The 25,399-nt window shown below is 44.1% G+C and overlaps 1 protein-coding gene across 7 annotated transcripts in view; it reads left to right on the top strand.

The window, feature by feature from the left end:
* The first annotated feature begins 471 nt into the window (after positions 1 to 471).
* LOC142578967 (uncharacterized) overlaps positions 472 to 25,399 on the top strand; it is a 65,203-nt gene continuing 40,275 nt past the window's right edge. For 4 of the 7 annotated variants that reach the window (XM_075688711.1, XM_075688713.1, XM_075688716.1 and 1 more), the window contains exons 1-5: positions 2,474 to 2,819; positions 11,375 to 11,583; positions 13,251 to 13,416; positions 17,841 to 17,999; positions 22,561 to 23,155. In XM_075688711.1, coding sequence (XP_075544826.1) covers positions 11,432 to 11,583; positions 13,251 to 13,416; positions 17,841 to 17,999; positions 22,561 to 23,155 — 1,072 coding nt within the window. In that variant the 5' untranslated portion in view covers positions 2,474 to 2,819; positions 11,375 to 11,431. Of the gene's footprint in view, positions 576 to 2,472; positions 2,820 to 11,374; positions 11,584 to 13,250; positions 13,417 to 17,840; positions 18,000 to 22,560; positions 23,156 to 25,399 lie in introns of those variants that run through there. The other 3 variants (XM_075688712.1, XM_075688715.1, XM_075688717.1) reach the window with 3 other exon arrangements.

Here is a 25,399-nt window from a genome sequence, read left to right on the forward strand (position 1 = left end):
TCTGTCTTTTCGAGCTTTTCGTATCAATGAGCGTTCGCAATCTTACATTTATCCATGGAATAACATGCTGTCGGATAGCAATGCGTTTACTAGTGGATGCGAAGCGCAGTGTGCATCAACGTGTGCATTGTGTGCACACGGCAACTGCCGTTTTCATACACCATGCTGCGTCGCCGACGCGACACACGTCCTAGATTTTTAAGGCGCGCTCGGTAAACACGCGTAATTATTGCGCCTGAGATCAATCGATACGTTGAGCATCAAACGAAGACTATTTTCCTTCGTTTCTTTTGCAATTATTGCCAGTAATAAGGCACATTTGTTGGTTATTTTGTACACTCCAATGTGCGACGTAGGCTTAACCATGTGGGCATCGACAGAACGAGTCGGTGGAACTAAAATGTTGTCAGAGGGCGCGGTCAACTTACGTTGGGGCTATAGAAACATGGCGGCAGGGGAGGTGCCTGTGCTGTCATTGGTTGCTTTTTGTTGAGCTCGGATACGAGTGTTCTTGTTCACAAAAAGACGCAATCGCGTGGGCCTGTGAAAGAATCGCCGAGACATGTGGTATTTTGGTAAGAAACAAGCTTATGAAGCGCTTTGCCACCTGGTGTATGTATTTCCTAATCTGTAGCGAGCCAAATCGCGAAGACGCGCTGACGGAAAGTGTTTTGTGTTGTGTGAAACATTCGATGCCTGCCAGGTCCTTTGTACCATAACGAGACGTGCCCATGCCGACCAGGACAAGTGGTTTATGACGTAAGAGACATAGGCATCGCGCGCCACGCGTCTTTGGATTCTTTTTACAAGGACTACATATGCCACTTTAACGTCGGACAGAGATGAAATAAGGTCGAGATATGGTCGGCTGTTGCGTAGGTTGGCGATATCGAGCACGTCTCAGCTAGCTGGCTTTTCATTGTTAAGCCTAATTACATATGTATCCACGTACATTGCAAGGCATTAATTGCACAATGTTGACTTGCCTTCTGGCGATGTCTCGTTAGTTTAGGTCAGACATGCGTTTTTCTTTCACATGGGCATGTGTGTGCGCGTGCACGTACCCGCATAATTTTGACCGCAGATGTCTACCTTCCAGAAGAGGCCATTCAGTGGGCATGATGCGTCCACAGTGTCCATGCGTTTTAGATATCTTGAACGCGTATGCCTTAGAACTTGATCTCCAGGACACCCTAGCTAGCTTGCCATAGCTACCGAGTGCATCTGTATTGATTGATACACGTGTGTTCGCGCACAACCATCGTGGTTGATGGCAAAGGATTTTAATAGTTTACCCCGACAGGCTGTGTCAATGTGGGAGGCAACGCCGCATGCAAGTTTCTGTGCACGGTTGATGAAGGGTCTGACGCAGCGTTCCGAGGATATATATATATATATATATATATATATATATATATATATATATATATATATATATATATATATATATATATATACTCTCTTTCATGACCTAGCTCGCGCACGGCGAGTTAATTCGCGGCGGTGATTAAAGTGGTAAACTTATAAGAGCATATCTTGGCAAATGGGATCGTAATCTGTGAATTAACACACGCGCACACACGCTGGGTGGGCCTAGGTCTCAATAAGTTTGTCGCTACTTATGCAGCACGACAGCGTCGTACTGGACGCCACGCAACAACGTGGTTGCTGTAAATCTTTATAACACTGCAGTAAGTCGTTGCGTTCAGCTACACCGCTTGAAGAACGGCGAGATCGAGGCACGTGTGCCGCGCGCTTTCTGTGCCACCATGTGTGTGGTATCGGAGCCTATTTTGAGCGTGCGTACACGGCTCATGTTTTTTTCGCTGATCAGTAGGTTATAGTGAGCCACGGTCCCGCGCGATATAAAGACATTGAGTCGATGAGAGTATTCCAAATTTTATTTCATCACAGTATATGATATTCGCGGATCGCGATGCGGCATGGTCGCTAATTTTATTTGTGTAATGTAGCAGCAAGAGCATTTTTTTTTAATCTACTCTGTCCCATAACATAGTAAGGACACGCAGAACACACTCAATCATATTAGATATGAAGTGCCAAATTGACCAGCAGCACGCAGTAGGAATTGAGAGCCACATGTGCGCAGCGCGCATTGCTATCTGCAGGTAGTTATGCCGTTTCTGAGCTTGTCGGGATAATGCACTGGGCGATGCTAGGAACCTTCTGAGTTCAGTGCGCTAGGGGCCTTCTAAAGAAATAAGCCAAAGGAAATGCATTCACGCATTAAACACATTTGCTCAATTCTTACCACCAGGTCCGAAGAACGCGAGCACGCGCAACAGAGATTTAATCTTCAAAGAGAAATCGCCGAAAAAAAAAGAAAGAATAAAACCTTACAGGAACGAATTTATTTTAGCAACACACGAAATACAGGCTTTGGAGTCGTTCACGGGCTCACAAAGTGCTGGCGCGAACGCATAGACCTCCACAAGCCTGGCAAGCCATGCGCGGCTACGGGGGGTGGGGGGTTGCCGATGCTCCAAGCGCGTGTGTGCTGTGCGCGAGCTGACACGCCGTGCACCACTAATCGTGGAGTGGTGTGCGGGCCTGTGAAATCGTGTGCGGACGACGCCTGTGCTTCCGTCGCTACGTGGATGCGTTGTTAAAGTAACGAAATCGGTAGCACGCCGAACATGATGCGGGAACGGGACCGGGTCGCGACAGGAGACGCCGCGGGAGCGGCCGGCCGCCGATCTCGCGCCTAGGCCTAATGAAGTGTCGCCGCCGTCGGCTGTGTTGTGTTCGCGCGCGGCGCCTACTTTGGGAAGTCGCAGCTCACCGGACCGTTTGTACCGGTACGTGCAGTCCAAAGTTCGTATTTTTGTGAGCTGAGTAACTTGATTATATGCCCGTGTGTGATCGTAGCGGCAGCGTTTGGTTTTTTAGCTCCGCTTTTCGCTGAACGCTATTGCGGTGCGGGCGATGGTGTCCTTGCATGCTGTACGTCGAACACATCCTCACCTGCCGTTAACTTTTTCGCTGTGGCCCAGCGAGTGTTTCTGTTGGTTATTGCAGATAACTCTGAATGTTTGGTGGATCTTATGTTTCGCAGATGTTTTCACAAGGTTCATGATCATTATATTGAATGTTTTCCGATTGCAATTGCCGTTGCTGAAGTTACTTTCGATACTTGAGCAACCGGACGTGAACTATTCCGTGGGCCAGAAGCACACACTTTCTTGCACGCCATGTGTATGTGTATTTAGCTGGTGTCAGCCGCGACTTCAGTTCTGCGCACAAAGGATCACCTGATAAGGTGCGTCATATGGCCGTGGACGCGTAGCGCACGCCACAGACCAGAGAAAAATGCCTCTCTCCCGAATTGTTTAGGACGTCTGGACATACTATACCAACGATCGTCAAGAAAAACCTTGGAGCACTTTGTGTTTCGAGGTTCCACACGACGCGAGAGTAGTCGCGGAGTGGTTTGAGCGGTCAGGGTTAACAAGACATGGCGATGACTGCACGTGGCAATGATAAGGTTAATGTTTTACTAATAGCGCTAGGCGACGTACGTGACGATAGCACACAAGCGAATTAATCATTAAGTGTACGTTAAGTACCATTTTGGGCATACAAGCTCAGCGACGTCGTCGAATACACGCAGCGCGCCCTGCGACCTCCATCCAGGACGTGCGTCGCGCGTGCCTGCGAGGTGCGTGGCACCGCTTGTAGCCGCGCTCCGTGGAAGATATGTTTAAAAGGCGTTAACATTCCTAAGTTCTTGTTGCTGCGCATTAGTTTCTTCGTTATTGCTATGTCAGGTTGCAGTCGCGATGACTGCGCGCGTGCGCCCGTTGTTGCGCACGTCTTGGGCCCCGGTCTACGCACGTCTTCTTTGAAGATGGCGGGTTCTACCAAAGTGTCGTACCACCAATTGCGTGACGCTGAGCATATATAAATGCATAAAGTATCGTAGGCATGGTTTGTTGCCATCAACGTTTTTTTAACGTAACATGCAAATTCAAATGTAATTGCCGTAACTCCTACTGCGTGACGCTGAGTGTAAATGCATATGGGAGGCATGTTTGTTGCCATCTACTTTTTGATGCCAACCATCAGTGTTTTGTAACAAGCTGATGTGTTTTGTGGCAGGTTGTCTATTTTGGTGTTATTGTTGCACACCATTGAATGTGTTGTGCAACTTGTGTAAAGTTCATGTATGTGAAATTGTTTTCACATAATTTTTTTTTGTTCTGGAGTGTGCGTGCAAGCAGATGTAAGATATTGTGAGTGGTGTACGATATGGAACATGATGCATTCACAAAGTACTGACGCTGTAAAATTTGTTTCACAATTCTTCGCTTTCTACAAAACTACTACAAGTATTGTTTATTTGAAAGCTTAATATTTATGTTTGTGTTTGAAATTGTGTATATTGATGACTCGAGGTTTGCAGAAAGCAAATTATTACTATTTGATCATCAAAGGTCTGTTGCTGATGGGTCTAATATAAATTATGTCCATCTTGGGGCTTTGAGCCGGACTTTAACATGCCAAAATTGGCTGCCATGAGAGTCTTACGTTGTGTTTTGCTTTCCTGTAATGTTGGGTGTACTCTCACTTGCATATAATCCAGCTATGTCATTCTGTAATTTAAGCAGGTGTATTTAATGTGTCGTAACTTGATGTGTTAGTGTTTTACTACAGGAGAAGGGGGATACATGTATCCTTTGTCAGAATGTTTATTGCTAATTGTCCATTGTATTCATATCCTGTTGTAATAACATTGTGGCAAAATGAGCATAGAAAGGTCCTAAGTGTTAATTACACTGGGCATAACTGTAGTAATTGCATATATAGTTTGCACTTTCTCAGAAGCCTTTGTTTAGTGTACTCTGAGTGCATGCTAAAGAACTTCAGCTGGTCACATTAATCTGAAGCCCTCCACCCTGGCACCATCTAACAATTCTTGCCTTGCTTTGAGGCATTACACACCGTGAACCAATAAATGTTGTTCAACAAGTCCCTCCATGCTTGAAGCCCTGTAAGAGCGACTGCAGTTGCATTTCAGTAGCAACAACAGTTTTCATTAATCAAGAATTATCCTAATGAGTGCAATAAATGATGTCATTTGTGTTGCTATTTCCTCTCAGTATTGTTTAAATATAATTTGTTTAGCTTACCTAGTTGCTGTAATCACGTAAGTGGGAAGAACACTTCTCGAGGCAGTTTTGTGAAGCAGCACAATTAGTTGAAGCTTGTTTTCGTTCATCATACCAACTGATGGAGCTTGAAGTGGCTAGAAATGTGGTTGTGTTTTTCAAGACAAGTTCACTTGTCGAAGCGCTGGCTCCTGCTTTTACCTTGTTCTCGTTTTGCTCATTGTGCAGATAACACTGAAGCAGAACTGATCTTTCAGATATCACAAGTGGCCCAGTATTTTTGCTAAGTATTCAGCTTTTTGCCAGGTTACTAATTGCTCTGTCGAGGCTGTAGGAGCATAATATTTATTTCAGTGGTTTCAGTCATATAGAAATGATTGGTTGTTGGATACCTTGCTACAACATATTTTTGTATGCTCTGACATTCTGAAAGATCTGAAAAAAATCTTTCTGATTACCTCCATTAGTCACATTATGGTACCAGAACAGCCACAACACAGAGCAATAAAATAGCTGCATTGTAAAGCAGAATAGTAAAACTTTAACACTTACTTTTTACAGAATAGTAAAACTTTAGCGCTCACTTTTTGCATGTATGGTAGTTATGTTGGCAGTGCTCATTCCACGTCAACTTTTCGTATGTTTCACATGCATCATACACTACTTTTTACACTGTTTACCAAAGGGTAAACCAAATGATTGGTTTACTGGATACCTTGCTACAACATATTTTCGTATGCTCTGACATTCTGAAAGATCTGAAAGAAATCTTTCTGATTACCTCCATTAGTCACATTATGGTAGCATCAACAGCCACAGCACAGAGCAATAAAATAGCTGCATTGTAAAGCAGAATAGTAAAACTTTAACACTCACTTTTTACAGAATAGTAAAACTTTAGCACTCACTTTTTACATGTATGGTAGTAATGTTGGTAGTGCTCAATCCACGTCAACTTTTCGTAAGTTTCACATGCATCATACACTACTTTTTACACTGTTTACCAAAGGGTGATAAATGGATGTAGTTTTTTTTTTTTTTAATAATGAGGTTTTCTCTGTCTATTGTGACAGTTGGTAGTGACCTCCAAGGCTTATCACCGACTGTGAGGGAACAAAATCACTCTTCTTCTTTTGAGTTGAAAATAGTTGTGAAGGTGCCATAACCACATGCAAAGCACGCTGTTTTATATATGTGTGTGTGTGTGTGTGTGTGTGTGTGTGTGTGTCAAGAACCAGTTTTATAGAAGTAGTAGTAAATCGTGTTGCAGAAGACAGTGTCGGAAAGTCCCATTGGGGATATGACATTTTGATGTGCTGGTGCAAAAAAATTCTACATGTTTGTGACTCATACTACATAAATAGAAGATATGTATTGATTGTACAGGACTAATTAAAGCACCAGAGCAGCTGTAAAGGACAACTATTCATTCTAGGTCCCAGTGAAAATAAACTTTTTGCATGTTCAAGGAATGGTTATTGCATTTGATTTGGCTTAAGCTAATTTGACAGCATTAACCTGAAAGATAGGTAAGAAACAATAAGTTAAGTAAAGATGAGCTTTTTTTTCACAACTTACTCATGTCTCATTTTGCAGAATAGTACCCCACTTGGTTAAACTGCAAGCCATAAGGCAGGAAAAATTTATGATGCTTTAATTTGTTTCACTCTTTCGAAAAAAACTTGTCATCGATCTCCTTATCATTTTTGGATAAAGTCCTAAAGCTGAATGCATGAGCAACGAAATGTTGTGGAATTATGAAATATATATTTCCCTTGTTCTCACTAAAATTCTGGGGCAGCTTGAATGTTTGCGACCTCAGTGTGATGTACGAATTTTAAATTAAATGACAGGCGCGCCTGTCTGCACGTCTGTCAAAGTGCCAAAAACGCATATAAACACTGCTACGCCTCATGCCATCTCAACCCTGAAGGAGCTGGACTGGCTCTGAAATGTCGGATTTTAAAATTAATTTTGGTTGAAGTTTTCTTTCACTTTAATTCAGTTATCCCCAACCCGGCAGATATCTGCTGAACATTTACCTGTGATTTTTTACCTAGTTTTTATTTGCCTGAGAAATGCATGGCATATGGACAGTTGTAGGCATCACGGTATGGTAGTTATAGCATTAAGTGAGGTTATGGCGAGTCGCAAGATAACTTCTAAGGCAGTGTCTGGTTCCATGCCGTTTTTCGTGTGTCACTTACAACTTTCCATTGTGTCGTTTGTGCAGCTGCAGTAAGATTGCGGTGTTCTACTTCTCTTAGACTTTGAAAACAGAAATGTATATTAGTAACTTTGACAGTGTCGCCCAATCAGTGAGGAGTGGCTAAGGACGCGATCTGGTTATCCATTGTTAAAATTGCATGCATTTAGTTTTTGCATTGTCACTTCATTTGCAACGAGCCGCGGCAGATTACCAGTTATGCTCGTAAAACAAAGAGAATTAGTGAAAGAGCCAAGTTGTATGTTCAGGCGGCTTCTATGTTGTATCTAAAGGAACTGGTTAGTGCTCTGATCAGGTAGCAAACATTCTTTTTTTTGCTCACAAGCTCAGTATTTTGCCAAGACAAAGCTTTAAAATAATTGATTGGCATGAAATTTTACACGCAACATCTGTACCATGTCAAATGTGCATTGTGGCTCAAGTGCATGGGACCAATTTTTCATGAACTGCACTGGCTTTGCCCAGATTGCCATGAAAGTTCAGTGCGTTACAGCATATAATAGTCTCCGCTCTTTATTGCGAAAATTTGTCTGAAGTAGCATCTTGAGTGTTGCGCCCATGGTATCCTTTTCTTGTGCTTCAGCACAGATGAAGGTTGCCAACAAATTTTCTGAGCAAATGCCCTGTTGTATCTTTAGTGCTTGTATTTGTTCCTTCTTTCTTTAGGCCATCTCTGTTTCCATCCCCTCCTTCCAGTAGAGCGCACAAGTGCTGTGCCCCTTCTGATGACAGTTGCCAGCTTGCTACTTCTCTTCTTCCCCTCTCTATTTGTATATACATTCTCAAACTGAATGATAGTAATAAAAATTGCAGCAGAACTCATCTCATAATGACTGTCGACAATCATGCAAATAGCAATTGAGCAATGTAGGGACAGATCATATTCCTGAAGTACTGTTTATTTAAAGGGTCCCTGAAACGGTTCGGCCAAATTTTGTAGGCACGTAGGGTACAGCTTAGGTAGAACATTCACACCACAATTTAAGTGAAGCCTTATGTATTAAGGGAGCTACAAGCGATTGCAAGTTACCCTCCTCCCTAGCCATGCTTTTCCTCCTCAACTCGTTCGCCGAGCGATTGGGGCTAAGCTCCGCCTTCACTGGTTCTGCGTCACGATGCAACGTCACATCGTCCACTTCCGGTTGTTTTGGAGCCCGCCCCTGCCCGCGCGAAACCTCTCCGCTAGCCGCTTGGCCGTCTATCACCAGCGAGAGCTATCCAAGCAACGTGTGTTGCAGTCGTTCTGTTGATGGTCATTCGCGTCATGGACCCGGAGCTTGAGGAGCGATTGCGCCGGATGAGCGAGATGAGTTTTGACCCATATAGCGACACACCTTTTTGCAATCCGCTCCACGCTTACGACGGCAGCAACGATTCGCCACCATCAGACTCACCGAATTCCCCCGACGGCCCCGACAACGATCACCGGCAAGTGTAAATATGGAAATTGACTTTCTCTATTCAATACGTGTCTGTCTTCTCAGAGCTGTCTAGCTTGTAACAGGGAAAAAAAAAAACATTCAAGTTGTACGGTGTGCTCTTTTTACTATTCAAATCCTGGCGCTGATCGAATACCGATAGTCCGATGCGCTGCAGCCACTCCGCTCATCTGCTGCCTTGCAGAGGGACACGATGTCGCAACTTGACATATTTCCAGTCGCTACGTCTGCAGCCCACAACGCAACAATGGTGATTCATCGTGCTCACGAAAAGAAACCGACACTGACAGCAGAGCTCGCGTCAAAGACGGAGCATGTTGTAACACGAGCAGACGGCACTTGCTGTGTGCCGGAAGTCCTTAAGTGTAATGAAATATTGTTTTTGTGCATATTACTTATGTTACTTTCTTTCTATAAAAACAAATTAACTAACATTGCAACTATTATGAACCTCATTTGTTTACCATAAAGTTGGAAAAATTATCGATCACGCGTCTGGGCAGCCAATTGGATAGCTTGCCCCACTGACATCAATTGGGTGATTTACGTCATATGGGTAGGGGCGACTTAAAATTCTGCCCAGCAGTGTGCTGCGATCAGCAGTGATGTGCATTTTTAAAACCTTATAAAAAATTACACCCTTTACGTGGAGCACTTAGTTGCATCAATTCATGATCAGAAGGATCTACTCTAACGACTCAGCGCGTTTGTAGAAAATCGTAAAATCGTTTCAGGGTCCCTCTAACACATTCTGAAAATTGTTGATTTGGCTGTATGCCTCATACTCCAATATCGTCCCACTTTGCTATGGCACTCGCTTGCCAAGGTCAGCCATGAGCATGGAGGCATGATGACATCTGTATGATGCTGATGCGGTGACGATGGAATGAGGGAGGAGCAGTGATATTGATCAAACAACAAAGGTGGGTAATGATGACAGCATAACAACAATGTCATGTTGATTCTTAAATTATGACTATGTAATAATGACGACATGACGACGGCGGTGTGACGATAACTAGATGAAGAAGGGGGAATGATGACGATCGCACGACCATGATGGCATGACAACGACAGTATGGCAATGAATGCATGATAGCGTGTGTGTGACGATGCTGCTAAGATGACGATGGCATGACGATGATGGATTGACGAAGGTGGTGTGACAATGACAGCATGATGACAATGCATGGTGACGGCCATATGACGACAATGGGATGATGATGATGACAATGGCGTGATGACGACGGCATGATGACAGTTAGATGGTGAAGGCGGAGTGATAATGGCACGTCAATGACAGCATTATGACGGTTTGACGAAGGTGTGATTGTGACTGTCTGATGATGACTGCATGACAAGGGTGGCATAATCACGATTGAATGACGACGTTATGGTTACAATAAAATGAAGAAAAAAAAAGACTGATGTTGGTCAAATGACAAAATCTGGATGACAGCGACGGCATGGTGACAAGGGGTTACGTTACTCAAGTGATGACAATGGTAAAGTGACTGCGTGATGACGAGCGTCAGATGACAAAGCTGTAATGACAACAATTCAATGACCACGATAGCATCACATGTTTTCGTAATTAATTTCCACGACGAAAACACGTTATAAAGAAAACGTCATACTTGTTTTGCAATGTGATATAATTGTTCTTAACGTTTTCCCCCATTATCATAATATTATTCCCAGTTACAGTGTGCTTTTGTAACTTTCTTGTTCAAATTCAGTTTAGTTTCTTTGATTGTATAATAAACTGATGCAGCACACATTGATGTACTTTGTGTGTCATAAGAAGAAAGTGCTCACTGTTCTTTGTTACATGTTGCTTTGTGTTCCAAGCTGCAGCGCTTCTTACTCTTTGTAACTTTTTTCCCCACTGTACTTTTCCCTTTTTATAATACAAAGAGACCCGCTGCGGTGGCTTAGCATCTATGGTGTTGTGCTGCGTTAGCACAGGATCATGGGATCGAATCCTGGTTGTGGTGGCTGCATTTCGATGGGGGCAAAATGCAAAAGTGCCTGTGTGCTGTGCATTGGGTGCAGGTTAAAGAACCCCAGGTGGTCTAATAATCACTGTGCCTCATAATCAAATTGTGATTTTGGCATGTAAAACCCTAGAATTTAATTTTTAATAATACAAAGACATTGTTCTGTACTGGGTGCACAGCTGTTAATGTACGGGGGAATGTGTCCCTATCAAGCTGTCATTTCTGACAGCTTTTACTGCTTGTCCCCTGCACCATTTACACATTATATGATGCAGCAGCAGCAGCAATAATAATAATAATAATAATAATAATAATAATAATAATAATAATAATAATAATAATAATAATAATAATAATAATTATTATTAACCTGAGGCCATGTGTTTGGTTCATGACTGTGGCAGCCACATTTTGATGGAGGCAGAAGGCTGAAGCACTCATGTACTTAAATTTAAGGACATGTTAAAGAATCCCAGGTAATCGAAATGTAATTCAGAGCCCTCTACTATGGCATTTCTTGTAGCTCGTGAGTTGCTTTGGCACACTAAACTCCATAATTTTTTTTTTTCCTTTCTGCAGTGTATGTGTGAACAGTGAGTGTAGAGAAGGGAGGCAGAGCCCAGGTTGGGCTGGGCGATGTGGCCAGCACTGGTGTGCTCCCCCCTTGATGGCCGTTTCTTCTCGTGCCCCCCAAGCCAGCTGCAGCACAAACGCATAGCGGCCAGCCCCCTGGCCCCACTTGGGGTCTCATGTACCTCAGTGGCCGTCTCACCGCACCAGAGTCTCAGGTGAGCCGGCTGTGTAACCTTTGAAACACTGATGGCAAAGCAACTCATCTAGTTGTGTTGTATGAACTGATGTATGAGAACAGACCTTCGTGGCCTGTCTCGTGAAGGTGTTTCAACCTAAAGCACGTCTTCTGCCGATTGAGAGGGACTATTGCCCACCAGATTTAGTAATAACTTTGATAAAGGGGCACCTCATGAGGTCTGCAAATTGCAAACAGACTACAGTGGTGCATACATCACACGCTAACAATTGTTTCGCTAATGTATCAAGGCACTGCACGGTGCGAGGACAGCTGATATTTCAAATGCAAATCTGCATGCCCTTCCTCTCTCGAGAGTCCTGCTTCCTGTGGGAGAAACAAGGCCACACAGATAAATGCCTCTATGTAAAACGCTGTGCCTCTAACGTTCGCCATTGTGGCATATGACTTCGGTAAATCATCGAACGCAGAACTATGGCCTGGCTAGAGGAGGAACATCCAGTGGTGCACATCTCCTCTTCTAGTGTAACTATTGGAGTCTGCCAAAACCGTCACTAGAAGTGTGCTGCACAGCAAGGAAGGAAGAAAATAATAAAGAAGGAGGTGGCGGGTCTGGGGAAATAAATGTACTGCAGTTGCCTGGATTCAGTGTGGGAGAAGGCAGAAGAGAAACGCTGCCTGTGGATGCTGGTCGACGCAAAGGGAGAGTGTCTCTGTTGGCAGTGAAACTTGCCTCCTGGCAGCATGGCATTCCCCCATTTCAATTTTTTCCATCTCCTCTAATAACAAACTAATTCAAAAAGTTATTGTGGTAAAATGCTGCTCGGATGACACTTTGCAACTTCCTGTCTATAATGTTTCTGTGGGACATAGTGAGGGGCTTTTTAAGTAATGCTTCTCTCAGTGATATCTGCAGTAAGGAGTTGGTGGCTCTGGGGGATCTAGGCAGCAGCTGAACACATGAATCCAAAAATGGGCGTTACGAGTGAAGAATGAACAACTGAATGCTTATTAGTGGGGAATAGAGCACTGGGATGATGAAACACAAGGCATTATATTAATTCAGGGAAACATATGAACACTGCACAATAGAGGAAAAAGCAGGCTAGGAGTTTGCAAGAAGATGGACATAATTAAGTGCTCAGGTACAACAGTTGTTTTCATTTTCCTTCAAGTTGTCATTGTCCCAGTGCTCTATTTCCTGGTAAGGAACAATGCAAACTAGTTCAATTATTCTTCCTACTGGTGTGCTTTTTGCTTGAGATCAAGACAATAAACAGGCAAAGCATGCTGGAGTGTAAAGCATACTTAGCGCTTCATGTCTAACCGTTTGTCCTTCAGTCCTTGTGTAAATTATGCACTAGCTAGCTCTAATAGCTCATCAGCTCACGCTGAGTTTGTGGAGGAATTCTCATCCAATTCAGTGGCTTTTAGTAGCTGCTGGAAACACCTCGTTATGAAACAGTAGCTTAGGAATTGCTGAGGTGTGTTATTGAAGCCCAATGGCCACTTCAGTTGACGAACGTTGCTGTTCTCTCGTCGGTGGAGTAAGGGAGGATCTTCAAGTCGAGGCACGTTTGTGAATAGGCCCATAACATGCTGCTCTTGGGCATCATGCACAGCCCATGGGGCCAGTGTGCGTGATCTGTGTGTCTACACTGGGTTTCACACAAAGTTTTCGTGCAGGAAAGTGCCTGCCATTCCGAGTGAACCATCTGCCGCCCAGGGCCTGCAGGCGCCAGTGGTTGACCACATTGTACCACCCACTGGTGTGAGCGATTGTACCAATAGTTTGCAGGAAGGAATGACTGGCCTGGTGACACGGCATTCAAATCCTGGCTCGCAGGCTAAGGTGAGTGAAACCTCAGGTTTCCTTGGCTAGCTGCACTTGCGGGGCTACCCAGCACTTCACATGTAGGCAAATTGTATATGGCACTGTGTTATGTGCTTTGGTTGGTATTGTGGGTGACATCTCATTGCCAACTGAAGCATAGAAAAAAATGGCTACCTCACGCTTACATCAGCCTCTCAGCATGCAGCCCCAAGTCCATGCATATTTGTGGTGTCTTAAGGGAGAATTACTGTACAGATCAGCCTTGTGTACCTCAGAAGCAGAGACCCGGGAAAAAAAAAAAATTGTGTGGAAGGCATGGCATATCCTGTTCAATCTAGTCCCTTTATGATCGGTCAGCAGCATTTGCATAGTTGAATTTATTCTTTTTATCATCTGTTAGCAGCATTTGCGTAAAGTTAGATAAATTTTGGAATTTGCTTAACCTTTTGAGGGTCGAATTATTTTGAAAAAAACTTCCCCAGGTGGTCAAAGTACTTTATTGCGGATCTTGAATGTGCAAGATGTATAAAGTCAGGAATAAGTAGTAAAAAAATTAGGAACAGTATTTGGGTGTCGGCATCACTCAGAACTGCAAAATGTTCAATATTATTTCAGAGTGTGGTACTCCTTGAAACACGGGTCTCCGCACAGCGCCTTATCGCAGTCTGCTCACCTAAAATGCGTGTATGTTCTCTTGGAGCGACGAATTGTGTTGACGCACACATGACATCTTCTCTTCGTGCGGCTGCCTTGGGCAGAGGTCCAAGGCACCCTCTCGCGTAAGCGCGTTGCCGCAGAGAGCGAGAATACCTCGTGAGCGGCGGTGATAAACAAGCCAAGAGCAGCGTCAATCAAGATAGATCAACTTCCGCCACCCCTGCGATAGTGTGCAGACAAAGAAAAAAATCACGTTTTGCGCGCCTCCGTTGCGATCACGCGAAGGAACCGAAACCGCGTTGTTGCTGAGAGCGAGAATACCTCGCGAGCGGCGGTTATAAACATGCTAAGAGCAGCGCCAGTCAAGATAGCAATCAGCTTCCACCAGCTCTGCAAGAGAGTGCTGACAAAGAGAAAAATGACGTTTCGCGCGCCTCCGTTGCGACCACGCGGCGAAACCGAAACCGCAAAAGGGGTGTAGCCGCAGCCTGCGCGATGCGCTGTAGAAATCAGTTCTGTTTATCTTCCCAAGAAGGTAGCCCAAATTTCAAATGCTTCTTGCAAGTCCTAAGAGGTGGCAGCACCTCCCAGTGAGCACGCATCGTCATTATGGTGCGAAATTTCAAACGGATGATCGAAACCGTACATTTACGGCAAAAACCTTCAAAGGGTTGACTTCGAGTGCACACTCACTTTTTGCTCGGGCAGCAAGTCTGTAAAGAAGCAGCGTTCAGAACATACCAGTCTTCCTTTGTTTAAATTTATAGGGCCATGGTAGAAAAAGGGAGTCTGTGTAGGAAACACGCAGAGAGATTTTAAGCTTGTCAGTTGATTAACTTTTAAAACCGAGTATTTTGCAGTTGCTACTTTCAAATTCATATTTGCACTTCTTCGCACACTTTTTAACCAATTTTGTTTGTAATTGTCATAGCTTTAGCCTGAGAAATGTTAATGGAAGTTGTGAACAAGAAAGCGACTTGGTTCAAGTGGATGAGGGAGTAACTGATACTAAGAGCAGCACTTCTTTAGGTTAAGGAATGGCATAAACATAGTACAGTGCTTGCGCTACCATAGTGAATGATACAACCTCACAAGATGTAAATCACTGATAATACAAGTTCATTTGCATTCGACATAAAAAAATGCACGTTGGTCATTTTTATTAGATCTTCATACAGCAGAACTTGCCAGTGCTACCTCATCCCTTTTCTCTCTGTAGCCACATTTTTCAACCTCTAACGTCACTGACACTACATAGGATTACAGTTGATGCTCCTTACAACATACTGTATTAATCCAGCAATAAAAGTCCATTATATCCAAAGTTCATTCTATCCAAATTTAGGGTCATGGTATGTTGTGAAAGGGCAAAACTTCACATATACTGCTGTCTAAAAGCTATTGCAAAAATGATGAAAATATCAAAATTATTATAAATAGCTATAGATAAATGAGTTTACGCAGTAATCTTACAACCAAGCATGGCGGCATGGCGTCTTCCTGTCTGCCGTTTTTCAGACGCTGGTTGCTGACAAATGCCATGTTCCCCGTACAAGAGCATACATGCACCCGCACAACACCAAGATTAATGGCTGGCACAATTGCGGGGAGCCGGCCGGCCAGTGCTGCATTGCCTGTTTAGGCAATGCCTGTAGTGCCTTTTTAAAATTTTCAGAGAAATAAATAAATGCACACCCTGTAGGGGCATGGAGTTGTGCTGCATGCAATCATAAATGACTTGAGGCTACTGAAAGCTGTGAGAGGGGCTGTACAGTAAACCAGGCGGTGTTCGCGTGTTTGTTGGGGGAACCCTGCCTGTGTCTGCATGCATGCCACGAAGTCTCTGCTGTCTGTGAGACGGTAGCAAGGGTGGTCTTTCCCAATATAGAGTTGCATGCAGGACTGCATTTGTTGCCTGCACCGTCTGCGTGTTGGAGGGTGGGAGGGCGATGTGGGGCTTCCTGCAATCACCTTGAGAGAAAAGTGGTGCTGCGGTGCTGTCTAATGCATGAGAATGTTGGCTAGGGAAGGTTTTGGATTGACATCGTGTCAGGACACCCTGAAGATGTAACTGGTGACAAGTGGTCCATGATACATGTTACAAATGCAAAATCAAACAGGACGCAAACAGAATACACAGACACTTGTTGGTCATATGTCCCATTTGGTTTTGCACTGGAACATGTATGACAAATCTAGCAAATAATTAGCTCACCGTTCAGGATTAGTGACAAATGGTCTGACTGTCACAGTGGTTTAGGCACTGATACATCTGCATGAAAGACACTGATTTTGCTGTGTTATTATTTACTAAAATATTAGCATTCTTGTTAGGGTGTGTAGCTGTATTAAACTTGAACGGTACCGCAGGTGGGTTGCTAAAGTTTAAAAAAATGCAGTAAGGTCTGCGATTGTAGTGCACTAGTTTCAATCATATGTTTCCATTTTCTTAGTTTTTATCTTGTATTACATGTGGGTAAAAACTATCGCAAGATGTATTATGGGAGAGCCAAGACTCATTATGAGTATTTAATTGAAAGAAAGCTGTATTTGCACAACTGTAACTGTGTTGCAGGCCAAGCACGTTCGGTACAAACCAAACCTTCCACTTGCGGGCATTCCCATGATCACAGCACTCTCTAAGGAACTCGCACAGATGGCAGTGCCAGGTTTCTCTCTGTACTCCATCTCCCAAGTCATTTACAGCGCTGTGGAAGCTGCAGGACTGCTTAGCCAATAGGAATGTCTAATGCCCCTTAAGATGTGCTCATTCAGGTCGCGTCGTCTGCTCAGCGTCTGCTTCCTATCCTTTTGATACATGCTCCACGATTGGTGGATTGATGCAACAGATGTTTTGGCATTGTACCAATAAGCTGCGTTTTCATGAATGTGACAGCAGGGCTTTGCTTCATCTGTATGCTTTTTCAGCAGTTCCTTGCCGCCTCCTTAGCCAGCAGTAAGGGCAAATGCTTTTATAAAGGTTCACCTGTACTGCATCGTCCGCTCGGCGTCTATTGGCATTTTCTCATCACCTTCATCACATACCATACTAGAGCAGAGTAGTATATTAATGGTGCACTGAACAATTAAGCCTTTATTGTGCTCTTAATTGTCAACACATCACCAGTGCTAATGTTGTGGCACCATCTGCTAACTGGAAATCAAACCACATTTATGGCTCGTTGATGCCTCTGCAGTCTTATCAGCATCAAAACAAGCCGTCGCTCTCAATAATTGCGACAAAATATACCTAATGCTTTGTCCTCAGCATGAGATGAGATTAAGCGATGCCAAATTTTACCTCTTATTTCTTGCTGTCAGGGTGGAGAGCCAGTAACAAGAGTGAACTTGTTTCGAAGTGGGCTTTCTGTACTGTATGGGCACTGTCTTGTAATCTTGGTTAGGATGGCTATTACAGTTACCGATGTTAAGCACCACAGTAATTCACGCTATACAATGTGCATGTGCAAAGGTCCTAGCATGTCATGTATTGCTGTAACGTACCTTGTACCAAGCAAACATAAAGCCCTCTAATCTTGCCAACAATCAGACAGTTATGCCTGGAACTATATTCCGCTGCACAGTATTAACTGTGTACATTTCGTACCTTCAGTAGTGCAGCAAATGACTTGCGAGACGGAGTATAGGTATCTGTGGGAAGCTCCATGGAGGGAAGTGGACGTCAGATCCAGGAGGCACAGTGGTGGACGGCAGTGGGCGGGTGGGTGCCTGTTGGCATGGGGGTTCCTCCACCGTGTGCGTGTTTGTGCGTGTCGGGCACCCAGGAGAGCGGTGCCCTGATGGCAGGTGGTGCTGGCCGAGAGGACGACTGGCAGATGCCGTGCCTGGAGCCCTCGCCCGAGCGCCGGTCTGTGCGTAGTGCTGCCAAGCGCTGGGGGCCCCGCTCGCCCGAGATGCCCATGCTTGTGCCAGCAATAAGCAAGGCAAGTGATGGCAGAGGACCACATTGTTTGGCCAGTTGGCTTGTGTTTAGAGGACAGCTCTGGGATTTATATTTTTAGAAGTGTGCGGATCTGTATGCAATTTGTTTAGTTAATTCTCACTGTACACTTCAGTCACGTGTACCAAATGGCATGTTTGAGAGTTGGCTAGTTTTTCAGATTGTGTTGTTGCATGAGGCACATAAAAATCTGAGCAAGTTCTTTTCTGTCACCATGAAAATTTTGGGGTGAACAGCGAAAACAAATGCTGCAACAGAGACCTACGGGACACATGTGCTGACTATCTTCAACTGTGTAACGAATTCATTCTGCTGTGGTGCAATATTTGTAGTTCAGAACAACTTGTCATTGAGAGTGTCGGCCTGGTCTGCTGAATACTTTTTCCATGCAAAGAGAGGACACACAAGGGAATCGAAACATGCAAAAAACAGCACTACCAAGTTGTTTTTATTAAAGGGGTTCCTGAAACAGTTCAGACAAATTTTGCAGATGCGTAGGGTACAGCTAAAGTAAGTCATTCGTACCACAATTTGTGTGAAGCGTCTCATATTAAGAGAGCTACGGACGATTGCAAGTTACCCTCCTCCATAGCCATGCATTTTCTCCTCAATTCGTTCGCCGAGTGATCGGGGTTAAGCTCTGCCTTAGTTAGCTCTGCGTCATGGTAGGACGTCGTGTCATCTACTTCCGGTTGTCTTGAAGCCAATGCGCAAAGCAGCGTGCGTTGCGAGCATTCTGTCGCTGCATCGAGCATGTCCGATATTGCGGTAACCACAGGCGAGCTGGGAATTTCGATGGATAGGTGGAGTCGTAAACTAAAGTTCCTCCATACTACTATTGCTGTCATGAAGGGGCTTTAGCATAGACGGACGTGAGCGGCCTTGTCGGTCTGCATAATTCAGCCACCTGGTGGTGCAGAGCTTAACCAGCCAAGCAAGGAGCTAATATTGCCCTAACCAAGTGTAAAACATTTTTAACATTTAGAAAACGACGTGTTCACGATTACGCTCCTGCCAAAAATTAATACCAGCAGCAAAGGGACACTTTGTTACTGCTATATTAGTGCTGTGTTTGGTTGAGCTCTGTTCCATTAGGTCGCTGCACGATGCAGACCGTTCACGTGTCACGTTTGTGCTTCCGCTCATCCGTAAAAGGATGAAAACGCTTGCATTTACCCAAATACCGGACACGTGAAACATTATTGCAGTAGCAATCCTCCAGCATAAAGTGACGGCCGCAAACGTGCAAATCCTGGTACCGATCGGATACACATAGTTCGATGCGCTGCAGCCACTCTGCTCATCTGCTGCCTTGCCGAGGGACACGATGTCACTCTGCACGACATATTACCAGTCGCTACGTTCGCAGCCCACACTGTAACAAGGGCAAACCATGGTGCTCGCGAAAAGAATGATTGAGACCAACACTGACCGTGGAGCTCTCGTCAACACGGAGCACGTTGTAACACCTGCAGGCGACACTTGCTGTGTGCAGGAAGTCTTGTTTGCAGTGTTAAATTGTCCTTTCGCATTCTCTTTCTGTTACTTTCTTTTTTATAGAAGCAGATTAACTAACATTCCAACTATTATGAACAGCATTCGTTTGCCATAAAGTTTGAAAAATTATCTATGAAGCATCCTGGGCAGCCAATCGCGTAGCTCGCCTTACTGGTGTCATATGGCCACCTTCTGTCATTTGGTCATGGGCGACTGAAAACTCAGCTGAGTGGCGTGCAGTGATCGATAGCAATGTACATTTTTAAAACCTTATAATAAATTACAGGCTTTATGCGGGAGAGCTTAGATATGTCATTTAATGATCACAAGGACCTACCATAATAACTCAGTACGTTTGTACAAAATAGTCAAAATCATTTCAGGGTCTCTTTAAATGACAGGAATGTGCAGCATCAGAGAATGAACTCCTCCACGCTCATGCAGGGACACACATCAAACATATACCATTACTGCTTGATATGTTTCTAATGCACTAATGGGTATGGCTCAAACAAGTCCTCCCTATGGAAAAGAGGGTGTAATAGACATGTCACCAATGCACACATGCATGTGTTTGAGGTTTTACAGAGATAGGCTTGTTTTATAATATAACATTGCGGCAATGTTATAACATTGTGGCAAAGTTCAAAGTATGCACCAAGTTTTGCATGGCCTCCGAGATTGCAGCATTCACTGCTGCAACTGCACACAGCACTGCAGTCTGAAGACTACACTTTTGGCACACTGCAACGTCACCACTCATCTTCGTGCAAGTGTAACACACTATGCATGCGCTTAAATGCAAAAAAGCAGTTGAGCTTGTTTTGCCTAATTGTATTTATGGCATCAAAATGTGTGGATAGTCAAGAGCGAACTCCAAGACACCCCTTGGTATTAGCTAATCAAAGACCTAATGCAAGACTGGGTTGGAGGCAGTGGTGATGAAATGTTGTGTGTTTTGAACACCCCCTATATTAACGCTTAGCAGGGAAAGTGGCCTGAGCAGCACGAGACCAAGAAAAGTTTGCTGCACAGGGAGGGTGGAAAACCAGGTGTTGTGTGAAACCAACTGGGTACTTCTGGCACGTAGGTATACTTGTTTTGCTGCAAGCTGACCAGGAGTGCAAGGTGGAAGTTGTGTGTGGCGAGCTCCTTAGAGCAAGAGATGCACAAAGGAAGTGCCTGAAGTCTTGGTGTATTTGGGAAGGCGTGAGCTGTGTGTGTTTAGCCGAGGGTTGCTTTTCCGGTGCAGTGCAAAAAAACGTTGTCTTCCTGCAGCAATCGAATTTTGCTCACTTTCGATGCTCTACTCTCTATCATGAACATACCCTAACTAATCACTTGAAAATACAGCTTTTTTCTAAGTGAAAAGCTTTTTGGGATACTGCACAATCAGGCCCATAACCAGAAAGAGGGTTAGAGTGTCCTGGCACACCTTGAAATTATGGCCACGCCAATGTGCTGCTTAGTGCAACTTACGTATGCTTCATTATAACTATCACGTCGGTAATGCATTACATCTTTCCACTATCTTATGTCAGCATTGTGCTTGACTGACACGTGAAAATAAGTTAATAGAAATCGTTCAAGATAGCCATCGTTATGTCTGCAGAGCCCCGCCCGAAAATAATTCCTAGGTATGGCCCTGTGCACATTGAGAGTGTCATTGCATGAGCGTGTGTTGAAGCATTCATGTGCCAACTTGCTTATTAGTGCCCTTCAGCTACTATAAGTATGGAGTCTGTATTATGGCTGTAGCAGACAAAGCTTAACTCTGGACCAACTCCGATTCTGCCTGTTCAAATATACGTTAGATGCAGAAATGCTTTGACGAGGAGGCCGCTGGACCGATTTGAATGAAATCTGTTGCACTTGAGAGAGAAAGTTACATTGAAGTGACTGTAGGAAGCAGAATTCTGATTTAGTCCTAGAATTTTTTACACAAATTGCCATACATTGGTAAGTTAAATAAAACATAAACACTAAGTTAACAAATCTATAACTCTGCACTCAAAACAGATATTGCAATTCCCATCTGTCGAGAATTTAGGGTGTGCAATTATGATATATCAATTTAAAGCTGATGGGAATTTGATGCAATGTTATACAAGGGTTTTGAAAAAAATCTTACGAATTATTGGTGTATGCGTATTTCAGAGGGGTGTAAAATACATTGAATTCGTCTGCTTTAGATTATAATTAGATGCAACTTACAGAATTGTGATACTGCATTTTATCGCTGGCTTAGAGTTGTAATACGAAACAGATGATTTCCTTTCTTTCTTTGAAATTTTGCTGCTTTCAACAATGTTTATTTTAAACATTGACGGCCTAGATAAAAAGAATCTGCTTCTTGTCGTCACTAGATTTTAACTTTTTTTTGTATTAAGTGTATGTAAAGAGGTGGAAACTACTACTCTGCTCTTATATGCATTAAAGCACTCAACACTCTTGGGATAACAAAGCCATAGCTATGCAAAAGCACTCAATAATGATTTCCCGTGAGTAGTTAGTTCACTGGTCACGACACAAAAACTGCTATTTCACAATCTTAAGTTGATAAGCAAGAACACAAAGACAATGCTACCCATGCTTTAAAAACTTAAAAAAGAATACAGAAAGGACATCGTGAGAATTTCTTTTAAATGTAGCAAACCTCATCAAATTTGGTGCTGTAATTTCCAAGAAAAATGATTTCTCCATTCACATTTATTTAAATAGGAGCCCACAAGCTAAAGCTTCCTCTTAACATATAAATCTGTGTTTAAATGCAATGAGCGCACTGGGCTCAATTTACTACTTCAACTTTTGTGCCAGTTATAAAGAACTGAGTGCATTTTTTAAAGCCTATTCAGACGCTCGTCCTGCTGACTTTCTAGGTAGGAGGTCATGTTCAGCTTACTGGTTGTGCATTCAGGTGGTTGGTGCAATGCCTTAACAGAATGTAGGTCTAGGTTCTTGCATTGGGCAGCTTGGGCACATGCAGTAAAGCATTCCAATGTAACATTTGAGTGGGTGCTCTGTGCCTGAATTACACTCGATTGCAGGGGCCTGCAGAGGAGGCTGAGGAGGTGGTGTCTAAGCAGACGACGCAGCTTCTCCTGAGCCGATTCCAGGGAAGTGTGGAGGTGGACAGTATTGATGGTGTGGACTTCTTTAGTTTCTCTAGTGTGGAGGACCTCAACGAGTTTGCTCGTTCCATGGACCAACTACTCGAAGAGCAGTATCACGAGCCGCGCTCCCCGGACGGATCGGCACCTTCCTCTGTGGCGCGGTCTGGGGCAGCCGACGAAGAGTGGCGTGAGTCAGACTGGACAGAGGAGCGGCAGCCTGTGGTTGTGCTTCCGCGCAAGACGACAGACATTACCAAGATCAAGGGGTGGCGCCGTAAGGCATTCGGTTCAGACCAGGCAGCGGACCACACGACACGCTGGGTCATGGACCAGATGAATGAACAAGCATGGCGTCATCAGGATGAAGAGAAGCCAGAGCCACCTGCATTAATGACGCGGAGGGCAGCGGCAGCAGCAGCCGCAGCTGCTGCAGCGGCAAGCGAAGGCCAGCGCTCGGCAGCAAACCAGGCAGTACCAAAGCCTGAAGCAAAGAGCATGATGGTTGAAGTTAAGCAGGAGAACTTGCAAGGTCAGTGCCCCTGTGTTGCATAAGGCATTCTCTGTTGAGCATTCTTCCCATGTACTTTCATCTGCAGTTGAGTTGGAGACTCTTGGTTGTAGTCGAAATATCCGGACTTCATTGAGGTGTAGTTAATTCATGCAAATTGGTGGCGACTGTCTGCCGTGCTTTGATTGCTGGCTGCTGTTCTATTCATATATTTTTTTTAGCTCTATGTACTTTTTTCATTTGCATGCATTATGTAATAGTGTAGGCAGGGCCATGTTGTATTTTTATTATTACTGTTTTCATTTTCCCCCACTGCCACTGTATTTTTTCTGACTAAGCCTTTTCTTATTAGATTAGAAATTATAGTAGAACTTTTGAATAGTTGATATAATACGAGTATTCAAGGCAAATTGAATGTATTGGCAGCCTTGTGGATGCAAACATTGTTATTTTCTTTTGTTCCTACCTAACCTGCGGATGTTTGCCCAATTTTGCGCTAGCATGTACACATTGCGACAGAATTTAGCGCTTGAGGTAAGCTCAGCCACTGGAGGACTAAGCTCTGCAAGAAAGCCTACCCTTTGGTTGCAAGGGGCACTGATCTGTGAACAGCGAGGGCTCATCTTAGCCCAATGGAAAGGAATGGAGGCGATTGAGCAAAGGAGCCCAACTGCAATTAGAACGCGTTCCTGGGGCTATGGGAGTACATACCCCCAGTGATCACCGTATAATAGCCTCACTGTGCAAATGTGCCAGCTTCCAGCTGTTTGCATAGAGTTACAGGTGACCTGTTACCGCGATACACGCTTGAGCAGGACCCAGGACTTGTGCAGATGTTAAGGGTGATGGGCATTACCACCATGCCTGTGCACCAACACAATACATCCGATTTTTCAAACCCTCAGAGTCTGCAAAAACGTTTGAAAAATCGGGCAGTCTGAAAAAATGAATGCATGCCTTTAACTGTCCTCGAGGGCCAAAACCACCGCACCCACGTCCGAAGTAGCTTTAAAAGCCTGCCAGTACACATATTAGGCATCTCGGTGCTCATACTGTGACAGAAAATGGCAGGAACGTGCATGTATAATAAAACACATTTTGTGTCCCGTGGCAGTAGCCTTTTAGCACTCATGGTATGCTTCACTGCATTAAATTGTATATGCTTGACCGCGTAACGCCGCTGTATTGCGGCGAAGCTGACTTCCGGGAATCGGCATTGTGCAACTTGGATCCTTGCTGTGCTTTCTGTGATTTGACACCATCGGCGAGTATTATGAAGGTAAAGTTGGCACCATTGCTGACAGCGGTGAATGCATTAGATTAAAAACACTACCGGACAGCAGGAAGGTTGATAGCAAACATACAAACTGCTTGTCCTAATGACAGCAGAAAACTACCGCTACTCCTGCCATCGGATAGGTGTGTGAGAGCGCTGGTTTGAGGCTGTGAGATAATCAACATGGCAGCGGTGGTGGCTTCAGTTAACGCCATTTCGGACTTGCGGTCACACCAAAGAAGTGACAAATCTAACATAGAAGGGTTTCAGGGTCTAAAATTTCAGACACCATTATACGTTAGCTCTAATGGGTATGTGGTGGAGCTGTAAAGCTGCCCAAGTTGTTAGGCATCTCTGAAAAATATGTCGTTGACAGTATGTTAAAAGGCACTGTTATGAATATTGAAGTATGGGTGCATTACACATCTTTGGTGTTGTGAGTGTAGCATTTTGTTTTGTTCAAGCACTGATAGGTTCCATCCCCACCTTCACACCCTGTGTTACACAGTAGAACCCTGCTGACACATCTTTCACAAGACCGTCAAAAAAAAAGAAAAACGTAATAGACGAGAAATGGAAAAAACTTAGAACTAAGAGTAGTGGTGAACTGCACACAATTTTATTTTTATTATTACATTTGAATATAAGTCGCAGCGTTGCCTGAAAGGCGAAGCATCGATTGCAATGGCGAATTTGTAGACATCTATACAAAGTAAGTACTACAGCAGTTTCATCAGCCGTATAAACTTGTAAACATTCGCTTATTAAGTAAATTAACAAGCATGGTGTCAGTGTGCACAGGCAAGCATGAACACATCACACTCGATGACCGCAGACACTTACTATCAAAACACTGCCGCGAGCAAGCGTGGCAGCAGCAGCTAGCCAAGTGACCTTCATACTCTCTATCGCTTCAACGCAAACTGAATTGTGTCAAGGCTGCCACCAGTTGTTACAGGGACGGGGTTTCAGCGACCTTCAACAGTGTC

This window comes from Dermacentor variabilis, chromosome 4 (genome assembly GCF_050947875.1).
Source record: "Dermacentor variabilis isolate Ectoservices chromosome 4, ASM5094787v1, whole genome shotgun sequence".
Lineage (NCBI taxonomy): Eukaryota > Metazoa > Arthropoda > Arachnida > Ixodida > Ixodidae > Dermacentor > Dermacentor variabilis.